We start from the raw sequence: 12,052 nt of genomic DNA, 5'->3' as shown, positions 1-12,052 counted from the left end.
GCCCTCTGCCAGCACCATGTTCCCACCGGCCCCCAAGGAGCACAGGAGCCGGCATCCTTTTCTAATGGACTAAATTTATTAATTTATTTAAGGCAATTAACATATTAGTTTTCGGGCTAAAGGATTTGTAAAACATTACACCAAAAGGAGAAAACAGGCAGTGGAAACCAGCCCCTCCTGACACGCCCAGCCCAGTCCCCTGGGCGTGTGGCTGTCCCCAGGAGGAGCAAGGCTCCATGCTGCAGCCTCCCGTCCTCCTGAGCTGTGCCCGAGAGGCTGGCCCGGGCTCGGACACTGAGGTCTGTGCACGGTCTACAGCAGGTCTGGGGCCCAGGGGAGGGGCGCAGCCCTGGGAAGGGCCGAGCCGGCACCATGAATAAGTTAAATAACAAAGCCCTAAAATCACTAGCAACAGCATCACTGCGCCCCGCCAGAGGCGGCAGCGACCAAAATGTAGTGCTTGGAGTACAGAGACCCCACTCCTGATCACCCACCAGGAGGAATATGAAGCAATGTCAGTAACTGCTTTAAGGGACAAAGCAACAGTCCTGTGCGAGGACTGACTTCCTCTAAGGCACTAAGGTAAGCGAGTCCCAGCGAGTTTCTGGGTCTTTTAGGGGCTCGGTCTGGGTAGGGCTGTCCGCTCTGTAGCTTCCCCTCCAGGCTGGCCTGGGGGGTCTGGCCGAGTGGGTGCCGGTGGTTGGGTGGGCACCCAGCCTCAGCGCTCCAGTGTTGCTGTGGCCGGCGGGCCTCCCGTGGTGGCTCAGCGGCTCATGCAGTTCTGCACATCCACGAAGCCCAGCCGCTGCCTGCGTTTCCTCTGCTCCGTCATCTGGGTTTAAACAGATGCCAGCGGTCGGGTCAGGCCGCCCAGAGCCCACCCTCCCCGCGGCCCCAGCTGCTGTTCGGTCCTGGCAGTGGGTCAAGGGCCCCCAGGGTGCAGCAGGGCTGTCAGCCCCAAACCCTGGTCCTCAGCGCCTCACAAACCACTGATTTGGTGCAGCTGGGAGAGCGCTCCATCTATTAGAGGGGCCGCCTGACTGTTTAGTCAGTCACTGCCAGATGGCGCAGAGGACACTCTGGGCAAGAGTGGGTGCTGAGAAGCGGAAGGAGGCCCTAACTTCCTCATCACCCGTCAGCGCCTGGGCCAGCGTCTAGCAGCTGCAGGTTGAGGGTGAGGGGCCGCGAGCAAGGGAGGCCCCACACCTGCACGAGGTCACGCTCGGCCCTGCCCGTCTGCCCTTCAGGGGCGTGGGGGTCGGGGCCATCTCATCTCCCCTCCATCCAGCTCTCCACAGGGACCCGTCTGCCACCCCAGACCCAAGAGGAGGACCAGCAGGAAGGGGGCAGAGGAAGCAGAAAGGCCCCAACACCCTCCCCGCCCCCAGGCAGGCAGGCTGGGACCTCAGCCCCAGCGGGGGCTGCCAGCGGGGGCCAGGACGTGGGGGGCACACCTGCTCCTTGAGCTCGTTGAGCTGGGCGGTGAGGTGGGACACCAGCTTCATGGTGGCGCTGAGCCTGTCCTGGAGGATGCGGATCTCGTTCTGCTCCCCCTCCCCCTCGCTGCTCACCAGTGACATGGCCCGCATCCGGGGAAACCAGTCCAGGTTCTTGTTCTGAAATACATCCCCCCCTGGGGTGAACGCGCGGGCCCAGCCCAGGAAGGCCTCTAGAAAAGCAGTCATGTGGGGGAAGCCTGCTGCCACACCCGTGGCCGAATTACTCCCCAGGGACGTGTCATGGGACAATCTGACTTGACCCGCGTCCCCCCCCGGGGCCAGAGTGACCCTGTGCAGGCAGGGAGCGCAGCGCTGAGACAGGCCGACTTCCGTCAGCCTGTGTCTCCTGCTGTAGCGCTGGGATCCTCTGTTCACTCCTCTCACCCTGCGAGGCGGAGGACGGGCCTCTGTACTCAGACCCGTCTCTCCTTCCTTCCTTCCTCCCGCCCCGCCCCGCAAGCGGGCCCCACACCCCAGGAAGGAGAGAGTCAGACAGATGGCACGTTGAGGGGGCGGGCTCTGCCGGGGGCAGTGGCGTCTGACACTCGGGCGAAGCCACACTTCCCGAGACTGAGGCAGAGTGAGGGGGGTACCTGTTGCAAGCTGAATTCTCAGGCTGACATGCCTGCACTCAAGACCAGTCCCAATACAGACCCAAAAGACGTACAGAACCCCCTCCCGAGTTGTTCTTTCCTTTTAGAGGCTGCAAACTCTCTGCTGTGTGGGCTCCCCACGTGGCACCAGTGGTAAAGAACCCACCTGCCAATACAGGAGACATAAAGAGACGTGGGTTTGATCCCTGGGTTGGGAAGATCTCCTGGAGGAGGGCATGGCAACCCCCTCCAGTATTCTTGCCTGGAGCATCCCATGGGCAGAGGAGCCTGGGGGGCTGCAGTCCATGGGGGTCACAAAGACTCGGACACGACTGAAATGACTGAGCGCGCACGCTCTGCGGTGCAGCAATCTGAAGGTGCTCCACCTCTGACAGGCCCGGTGGGCTTCCTCTACCCTCCAGACCGCTTACTCCCTCACTCACTACTACACTGGACGGTAGTGATGGTGGCTGTCTCGAGTCTGACAGTATGAAGTTCATCCAGGCGCCCTCTCGGCCTGTGACCACCCAGGCTTCAGGAAGCCGCCCTCTCTCTCTCTCGCCCCCGATAGAAAAGACCCCACAGAAAGGGCCACAGAGCAGTCGCCACAAGCAAGGTCGCCTGGCACCGGGCATCCACGGGCCCAGACACCACCTGCATCCTCGGGGGTCTTTTTCCAGAGGCACCCCCCCCTGCAGCACAGCGGGGCTTGGGGGGGCTCCGGCGTAGCCAGCTCCAGCTGCTCCCCGCCCCCTGCTGCCTCTGAACGAGGGTCCACAGCCGTCCCACCCTGCCCCTCACCCCCCAGGCCCTCACCTTGATCATCTGGGCCACGTAGCTCTCCGGCCCCGTGTAGTCCGTTTTGTTCTTCACGCGGACCAGCACGATGAAGTACAGATAGTTCCACATATTGTGCTCAAACTTGATGTGCTCCTCAAACGATACGGTCTTGTTGTCAAACTTGTCTCTCTCCAGACCTGGGGAGGCGGGGGTGGGTGGCAGTGAAGGCGGGCTCCCCGCCCCCGAGCCCCGGTGGGCGGGCAGGGCCTCCTGACACAGCGGGGGCACTGTTTGCAGCGGGGGCACTGTTCTCAGGCTGCAAGTGCTGATGAGGGCAGGTGACAGCCTGCTCTGAGCTACTGAGGTTGCTTCCATTTAAAGCAGCAGCCCCTGCCCTGCCACAGCGCCATGGGGACCCTGCAGACGCTGGGACCCTAGGGCTGGGGGAGTGGGAAGGGCTTGACGAGGGGCCTGGTCCCACGGGGGACCCTGCTCCTTCACCCACAGGGGCCGTGAGAGGACCTGCCCTTCGTACGGGTTGGTGGGGGGAGAAAGGCCCCAGACTGAGGCCAGAGGGTCAAGGCCACCGACCAGGCTCGTTTTCTCCTCTGAGACCCAGAATTTAAAGGAAGGGTTTCGAGGCTCCTTCCTGCTCCCTTGATGACTCCACACTCGGGCAGGGCTCTGTTCCCCCCAGTTCTGGGATAAGCGAACAGTCACCAAGCCACCAGCCCAGCGCAGGGCTCCCTGGGGCCACAGGACCGAGGAAGGGTGGACTGAGGCTTCTGACAGCCATGGCCTCCCGGCGGGAGCCCAGCCTCACCGCAGATGAAGCACGTGGTCTTGAGAATCTCTTCCTTCTTCTGCTTCTCGCTGCGCAAGTCAGCAAAGGTGTCGATGATCACCCCAAAGATAAGGTTCAGCACGATGATGATGACGATGAAGAAGAACAGAAGGTCATAGACCACTCGGGCGGGGAAGAGAGACTCCTGCAGGAAGGAGGCAGGGAGGCTGGGCCCAGCAGCTCCCAGAAGGGCATGAAGGCCCCGAAAACCTCACTGCACAGAGCCAGAATCACCGCTAGAGGCCACGTGCGTGGACGGGAAGAGGCCCTCGAGGAGGAGGCTGGCATGGGGGGCCAGGCCTCGGCTGTGCCCACCCCTGACTGCTAGGGAGGGAACAAGTGGCCCTGAACTCCTCTGCTGCCCTCACAACACACGATCTCACTCATTCTAGGGGACCCCTGGCCAAGGAGCAGCTTCTCACCCTCGTGCCACTGGGGACCGACTATCATCCTGGGAACGCCTGGCTGCCTGCACACGCTGCGCCAAACCCTGAGGCCTCTTCCGAACGGGGAGGCTCGGCTTCCCCGCCCAGCCACCCTGGCTGCAGGCCGGGGCCCGCCCGCTGTCTGACTCACGGCTTTCCCAGCCTGAGAAACCTGGGTGCCAAGGTCTTCCCTCAGAGCATCCACCGTGAGCTGGCAGACTCATCTGGGCTGACGGGGCCGGGAGGTGGCACAGCTACCCCGTACCCGCCCTGAAGCAGGGGGTGCACAGTGGGGTGGGGATGTGAAGGGGGGGACTCGCTCCCCTGAACATGGAGGGGGACGGGGCTGCTCTGCTGGCCGCGACCTGGGGGAGGGGCTGGGGCACTCACGTCTTTGGAGGGCTTGCGGAGGATGTCCCCCACGCCACCGCCGTTGCGCAGCCCGTGGTTCATGACGGTGACAATGCACATGAGCAGGGTGTCACAGGCCCGCTCCGTGCTGTCCGGCTCCTCGTCCTCTACAAGTGGAGCGCGTGCTCAGACCCCGGCCAGGCCAGCTGCTTCCACCCCACTGCACCCGACTCCTGAGACACACTGCCCTCACCTGCCAGGACCTCAGGCACGGAGACTCCTGAGACACAGTCCACGTTGTCCCCACTGCATGTGTTCACAAATGTGGCAGCTCCATGTGGCATCCCCAGGGGGTTGGCTGGAGGGGACAGGGTCAAGGTCAGCAGGTCCAAGGACCTGGCCTCATCATGTCCCTAGTTCTGACCCCAGCATCACCTCCTCCAGGAAGCCTGCCCTGATGCTACCACCTCCCCACTGTCGGGCTATAGTGAAGGGTCTATGTGTACCTGCCCCTGCCGGGCTGCGCTCCAAGGGCAGGGAAGGGGCTCTGCACCCCCAGCCCTGGCACACGGGCAGCTCCTACAAGTACTAAGTTTAACTGAACCACAGGGTCTGCAAACCAGAGTGACAAGCCTCTCCCACCCCTAAGTCTGTCCCAGGGAAGAGGGAAGCACGCTGGTGAGTTAAGACCCCACCCAGAACCCAAGAAGAGAAACGGGGGGCCTGGCAGGATAAGCGCTCTGCTTGTGCAGGCCTCTCGTCCCTACACCCCACCCAGGAGAGGTGCCCCGGACCTCTGGAGTGGTTGCCGGGCAGCCGGTCCACCTCAAGGATGAAGTCATCCTTGAGGAAGAGGAAGCCAACGATGGAGAAGAGGTAGACCAGGATGAGGGCCAGTAGGGCGGTCAGCAGGATGGAGCGGCCGTTGCGGGTCACACTCTTGATGACGTTGAACAGTGTCTCTTCGCGGTAGATGAGGTCAAAGAGCTGCAGGGCAGAAATGAGGACACCACTGGACCCACAGGCTGCCTGCTTCCCACTGGGTCCCACGTCTCCCCCAGAGAGGTCTGCGCTTAGGTGGGTGGAGCCAGGCCCACGGGCCCATTGGGAGAGACATCTCTGGGGAGCCTGGAGTCCTAAAGTCCAAGAAGGAGGGGTCCCGGGGAAAGCATGGGGGCGGAATGAGCAGCATGCATCAAGCACGGCTGGAGGAAGACGGCCAGCTCTCACGGCGCGCTCACTGCCTGTGAGGACACTCTACGAGGCTGTCATGCAGCAGCTCACTTCATCCTCACAACTACTGGAGAGCAGGTGCTGTTAATGATCCATTTTACAGATGGGGAAACTAATGCACGGGCAGTTAAGAAACCTGCCCAAGGTTACACAGCTAGGAGGGGCCACACTGGGATGCAAACCCCAATGGTCTGGCTCCAGAGTCCAGGCTTGAACCCCCACTGTACAGGGGAGATGGGACTATGAGGAGCCATCAGGGTTTTGAAGGCCAGGCTGGGTCCAGCAGACGAGGACACTGGAAATCCTCCCCTCCCAGCCCAGCAGCAAGAGGCCTGGTGCTGGGGAAGCGTCAGCCGCCTCTCCTCCCTGCCCAGCCCCAGCCCCACCCCCACCCACGGCTCACCAGGATGCTGTAGAAGAGCTCATGGGCGAAGAGGCCCAAGACACTCGTCAGGATGTAGCCCACGTGGTATAGGAACTCCATGTCCATGACCATGGCCTTATAGCCCCGGATGAAGGTGCCACGGTTGCCCACGAAGCTCACCACGAACACGATCTTGTTGGTCAGCTGTAGGCAAGTGCAGGGCATGGGGGTCAGTGCCCTATCTCCCACCCTGAACCACCACTCCTGGGGCCAGGTCCAGAGCAGGGGCCAGGTCTTCAGGAGAGTGGGTCTGAGCTGGTCTTGCTCAGCATGGCAGACATGGCATTAATGAAAATGCTCCCTGAAATGCTTCTGGGAGTAAAATAGAGAAGGCCTCTTGGGGATCCCAGCTCCAGGAAGAAGTGAAAAGTGAAAGTGTGAGTTGCTCAGCTGTGTCCGACTCTTTGCAACCCCATAGACTGTAGACCACCGCCAGCTCCTCTGTTCATGGGATTCTCCAGGCAAGAATACTGGAGTGGATGGCCATTCCCTTCTCCAGGGGAGTTTCCCAACCGACAGATCGAACCCAGGTTTCCTGCATTGCAGGTGGATTCTTTATCATTTGAGCCACCAGAAAAAAAGATGCAAGAAAAGGAAAACAGGTCAGAGAAGAACACCCTTGGCCTTTACAATGATTAAGTTAGGAAAAGGTACCCCCCACTTGCTTGAGGCACTTTACTTCTGTCAGCAAACTATCCTAGCACATAAATCTTTGATTTATGGTACACCGGGTACCAAGCAGCCCTGAAGCTGGTGCTGCAAAGTGGCTCCTGGCTGGCTGGCTCTGACTGTCTGCTTCCCTGTGTTGTCCAGGAGGATGGAGGAGACAGAGTGGTCCCAGCTTCAGGTCTGTAATGATCCCGGCGCAGGGACCGAGAGATGGGGCAGAGCAGTGGCCAGTGGGAGGCAGCAGGCCCGCTTCAGGTCCGACTGAGTGATGAACCCTGAGGGGTGGGGGGTGGGGGCCTCCGGCACTCACATTGAGGGCACCCAGGATGTTGAGCGTGGGCCCAATGCCCAGGTAGTAGATGGAGCGCAGGATGAGCGCCACGATGAGGGGGCGGATGCTGTAGCGCTTGGTGAACAGGGCCGCGATGGAGAAGCAGATGAGGATCCAGAAGAGCAGCGAGATGAGCGGGGAGCCCAGCACGCCTGGGGGCCCGGGAGCAGAGACAGGGCGGCTCGCTCAAGCCCACCCACCCCACAGACCCCAAGAAGCCACCCCTTTCCGGGAGCCTTCCCTAGACATTGGTCACCTGGCTGCAGGGCTCCACCCATCACACCTGCATCTGGAGGAGGTGCTCTCCAGCTGCTGCTACCAAACCAGTCTCTGCCTTACATGTGTGTGCACTGTCTACAGAGGGCACGGGCCCTGTCTGCCCCCCTGACGAGGTGCAGAACCCAGAGGGCACTGCTCCCCACGCGGCACCCAGTCCCCCTGGAGCCTGGCTGGCCCCAAGGCCCTGCTCACATCAGGGGGGGGGGCATGGAAGGCTCAGGGCCCCCCCGCCTGCCAGCCCTGTGTCCTCACCTGTGGACGCACCCTCCACATAAGGGTAGAAGAAGGCAATGATGATGTTGATAAAAACGGCCAGGTTGAAGGAGATGCTGCCCCAGAGGGTCATGCGGCGGGAGAACCAGTAGATCAGTGGCATGCCTGGGAGAGGCGGGGGTAGGGAAGGGGGTCCTTGGTTAATATCACCTGCCCTCCCTATGAGGGGGACCATCAGCCTCAAGCCGCAATTCAGGAGGAAAACATGATCGGGGCCCTCCTTTGGGGGGGGGCCCTCACCAGTAGGTGAGGGGGGCGTCAGGGGCATCAGTGAGCAGCTCCAGCCCAGTTCATCCCGCCCGCCCGCCCGCCCGGGGGTTCTCACTGCGGAGCTTGCGCTGCCACTCCATCTCGTTGTGCAGGAAGGAGGACTGGTCGAAGAAGTCGCTCACTTTGCTGCCCTGCTCATCCTGCTCTGTGGTAGTGAAGAGCCGGTGCTTGGTCTCCTCCGTCAAGAACTGGCAGATGCCGGGCACGGGGAACACGATCTGCTCCATGCTGCGGTCCTGCCGCACGATCTGGACGGATACGGTGCCTGGTCAGCCCCGAGCCTCGGCCCTGCCCTCACCACGACCCCACCCTCGCCGAGGCCCCGCCCTCACCACGGCCCCGCCCCCAATGAGGCCCCTCCCTCATCAACAGCCCCGCCCCTGCTGAGGCCCCGCCCTCATTGAGGCCCCAGTCCTCATCACGGCCCCGCCCTCATCACAGCCCAGGCCCCACCTCTATCTGGGACGTGTGATTCTCGTAGTAGGCCAGCGGGTCCTCCTCCTGCTCCTGCACCGGTGCTGAGGACTTGAGCATCTGTGACAGCTGCTTGTTGTTGAGGCTGAGCTGGGGTGGGGGTGCCCGGGTCAGGCCTGGCAGCCCCCGCCTCCGGGACTGAGCCCTGCCCTGAGCTACACCGCAGTGAGTGACCCCCCCTAGCTAGACCTGACCCAGCCCTAAAGGGGAGACAGTCCTGCGGGACAGTCAGGGCCCTCCACAACCCTGCCCAGGTGCACCCGGAGGTCCTGCTCTAGGCTTCCAGACCCGGCCCAGAACCAGGCCGCAGCCTTGTCCCCCCTCTGCTGTTTCGGTTACATCCGGACCAGGGCTGCTCCCACGGGTTCTCAGCCAGCTCCCCTTCCCTCCCCCCCTCCCCGGCCCCCATCCCAGATTCTAGCCAGGCTCTGAGGTCTCAGCTATGCCCAGCCCCACCAATAGGTCATAGCCCTGCCCTCAATTCCTACCCTCACCCCCAGATACTATCCCATCCAATCTCCCGCCTAGCCCCGCCCGGGCGCAGCATTAGCCACGCCCCACGCCCAGCCCTGTGCTCTGGGCCCCCCACCATGGAAGAGATGCCCTCGGCCTCCTCCTCTTGGATGCGCTTCACAGGCTTCAGCAGGTGCTGCAGCTGCTTGTTGTGCCTGGAGAGCTGGGAGGGCAGCAGAGTCACGGGGAGTGGTCGAGGGGCGGGTCCACCCGCCAGGGGTCGTGAGGTCGGGCTGGTACCTGCAGCGCCAGAATGTAGATGTTGTGGCCCACTTCCCGGGGGCTCACGTCTGAGTTCTCACGCTCCTCTTCCTGCAGGTAGGCCTTCTTGATGACGTCCACCTGGCGGGGCAGAGACTGATGAGTGCCCTCTTCCTGGGGTGCAGGGAGGGCTGGGCCCTGACCGCCAGCCCAGCACACCCACCTGGGCCACGGCCCCACCTGACCGCCAGCCCAGCCTCACCAGCTCCTGGGGCCGCAGGCTGATGAGGATGCGCTCGGCGTTTTCACTGTCGTGCCGGCTCTCCATCAGAGCCAGGAGCAGCTTGGAGGCATTGTCCTGGGGTGGGGAGACAGGCCACAGTCTGAGGGCCCCCAACCCCTTCACTGACTACTCTGTAACAGTCTCTTTGCCCACAAGTCTCATGGCCTTCTTGTTCCCCACTGACCCCCAGGGTTTGCTAAGGGTGCTGTGTATCCAGTCCTCCTTCCCCCACTCTGTGGCAAGAACACCCACGCCCATACAGCAGACATGGACACGGAGGCCCTCGGATAAACCCAGGGCATGTCCGCTTCTAGAGCAAGTGTACATATGGCACATTTGCACACACGTGCTCTCGTGTGCACAATAAGCATGCATGTATCACACACCTGCACGTCCCCCATGCTTACACACATGACACCCACACGGCACACAAATACAGAACGCTAACTTCACACACAGCAGCACGCACACCTATGCGAGCTCACGTGGGCTGCCCCGGGCCCCACCTTGAGTTGCAGCACCAGGTCCATCCGGTACTTGCATAGGGGGCTGATGTCATTGAGAATCAGCGCGGTGATGATGTCTATGCCGTTGGACTCGTGGGTCACGATGCAGGTCTGGCGGCAGGCAGGGGTGAGGATGACACGGGGCCCTGGGCCTCTCAGAACCCGTGGCAGCTCCAAGGGCTTGGGACTGCCCCCTGCCCGGCCTGCCCCGTTCTCCCCCGCGTCCGCGCAACCGCACGCGGCTCCCACAGCTCACCTGGTTCTCGTGGCAGGGGCCCTGGCAGTACTCGGTGAGGGTCTCCAGGGTCTGGATGACGAGGCCCACGTTGTCCTCGTTGATGTAAAGCCCCAGCAGCCCCAGGCCGCCCGTGGTGCTGCCACACATGATGTCCAGGAACTGCAGGGTCTCGCACACCAGGTTGTAGTTTGTTTTATTGTTCTGGCAGCGCAGGAAGTTCTGCAGAGTATGGGGAGGGGTGCGCACAGCGCCGCTGCAGCGTGGAGGGAGGGCCCGCCTTGGGACCACGATCATGCGGGCGATCATGCAGGCGGCCGGGATGGGGGCTTCGCCGGCCTCGGAGCCACATGCCGTAGTGCCCAGGCCTGACGCGGGGGGGCGCAGAGTAGGGGCAGGTTTCCGGAGGTGGGGTGGGGCGTGAGGTGGGCGGGGCACAGGGAAGGGCGGGGCTGATGGGAAAGGGGCGGGGCGTGAGGTGGGAGGGGCGCAGGGAGGGACAGGGGCAGGGTGGGGTGAAGGGAGGGGTGGGGCGGGGCCTGGGTGGGCGGGGCGGGGCCTGGGTGGGCGGGGCGGGGCTTCACCTGCAGGTCCCTGTTGTGGTTCTCGCACAGCAGCTGAAGAAAGCGCAGTATGGGCTGCATGATGAGCACGGACGTGCCCATCTCGTTGCTCTGCACGCGTTCGCCCACCTCGTGGCCCCGGCGCAGGCTGGGGCCCAACGCATAGCGGGATGAGGAGCTGGGCATCGAGAAGGAGGCCACGCGGCCTGCGGGGTGAGGCCTGGTGAGGCTGGGGCTGCTGGGAGCGCTCAGACCTTCGCTTTCACCCTCCGTTCCCACGCTCACAACTCGGCCCGCCCACCTTGCCTCCCGCCCCAGTCTGCATCCCCGGCCCGTCAGTCACCCTCTTGAGCCTGACCTTTGGAGGTGGGATCTGCCTGCTCACGGTCCTCACGCGGCTGGCTGCCCAGGTCGCTCATGTTGACGGCCACCGTGGACTTGGTCTCCTGCTGGGCCCGCTTCATGCGGTCGTGCAGCACCTTGAAGAAGCGCTCTGACTTCTTATCGCTCGTCATCAGGTTGTAGAAGGATTTCTGGGGTGAACAGGAAGATGGAGGGGCAGGGCGCCTCAGCACTGGGCCTGGGTGAGATCCCGGGAGGCTCCCTCCTGTGCTACGGGATCAAGGTGGGGGAGACAGAGACGCCCCGGTGCCCTGTGCCTGAGGCCAGGCTGGGGACAGTCGAGACCAGCAGAGGTAGAGGGGGAAGGGCCAGTGACCACCATGCAGGAGGCCTGCACGAGCTTCCTACCCACTGGCACCTGCTCTGGCCCCCCATCAGTTCCCCACACAGCAGCCAGAGGGGTCCCCCTGAAGTCCAAGTCATGTCCCTTCTCTGCTCAAAATCCTGCAGCTACCCTATCTCCCCAGAGGCAGGCCCAGGCCCACGGGGGCCACGAGGCCATGTGATGACCTACCGCCTCCCTGAGCCCAGCGCCTACCACCCCTCCCTCACCCCCTCCAGCCACAGGAGCTACTTCCCCTTCACAGCTTCCGCAGCCTGCTCTGCCCCCTGCACCCTGCCCCACTTCTCCACGTGCTCACTTCCAGGTCCTCATTCAAACGTTCCCCTCCCATGGGCCTTCCCAATGACTCCTCCTAAGATTCCCCTGGCCTGGCACTCCCGAAACCCCTTCCTGCATTATCACCATCTAGCGTGCTCTCCATATTACATAGGGACTGCAGTGAGGGACTGCTGTCTCCACTAGGATACAAGAACTAAGGCAACATAGGTTCTGGCTCTTTTGTTCTAGAGCCTAGAAAACAGCCAGCACACAGAAGGCACTCACTCAACACAGACTTATCGG

General features: G+C 62.6%; 1 protein-coding gene across 2 annotated transcripts in view; it reads right to left on the bottom strand.

The window, feature by feature from the left end:
• Nucleotides 1-54: 54 nt before the first annotated feature.
• The window catches only part of ITPR3 (inositol 1,4,5-trisphosphate receptor type 3), a 67,907-nt gene continuing 55,909 nt past the window's right edge, over nt 55-12,052 (bottom strand). For both annotated transcript variants that reach the window (XM_081519911.1, XM_081519912.1), the window contains 19 exons: nt 11,105-11,279; nt 10,768-10,952; nt 10,205-10,405; nt 9,949-10,059; nt 9,422-9,517; nt 9,199-9,300; nt 9,035-9,121; nt 8,425-8,535; nt 8,027-8,219; nt 7,681-7,806; nt 7,129-7,301; nt 6,129-6,293; nt 5,287-5,479; nt 4,746-4,850; nt 4,532-4,659; nt 3,696-3,861; nt 2,909-3,069; nt 1,455-1,616; nt 55-832 (listed from right to left, as the gene is read on the bottom strand). In XM_081519911.1, coding sequence (XP_081376037.1) covers nt 764-832; nt 1,455-1,616; nt 2,909-3,069; nt 3,696-3,861; nt 4,532-4,659; nt 4,746-4,850; nt 5,287-5,479; nt 6,129-6,293; nt 7,129-7,301; nt 7,681-7,806; nt 8,027-8,219; nt 8,425-8,535; nt 9,035-9,121; nt 9,199-9,300; nt 9,422-9,517; nt 9,949-10,059; nt 10,205-10,405; nt 10,768-10,952; nt 11,105-11,279 — 2,709 coding nt within the window. In that variant the 3' untranslated portion in view covers nt 55-763. The remainder of the gene's footprint in view (nt 833-1,454; nt 1,617-2,908; nt 3,070-3,695; nt 3,862-4,531; nt 4,660-4,745; nt 4,851-5,286; nt 5,480-6,128; nt 6,294-7,128; nt 7,302-7,680; nt 7,807-8,026; nt 8,220-8,424; nt 8,536-9,034; nt 9,122-9,198; nt 9,301-9,421; nt 9,518-9,948; nt 10,060-10,204; nt 10,406-10,767; nt 10,953-11,104; nt 11,280-12,052) is intronic.

This window comes from Giraffa tippelskirchi, chromosome 8, assembly GCF_054371585.1.
Source record: "Giraffa tippelskirchi isolate mGirTip1 chromosome 8, T2T-mGirTip1v1.2.pri, whole genome shotgun sequence".
Taxonomy (NCBI): Eukaryota; Metazoa; Chordata; class Mammalia; order Artiodactyla; family Giraffidae; genus Giraffa; species Giraffa tippelskirchi.
The sequence above is the reverse complement of the archived record's forward strand: the minus strand, read 5'-3'. Positions and strand labels throughout refer to the sequence as shown.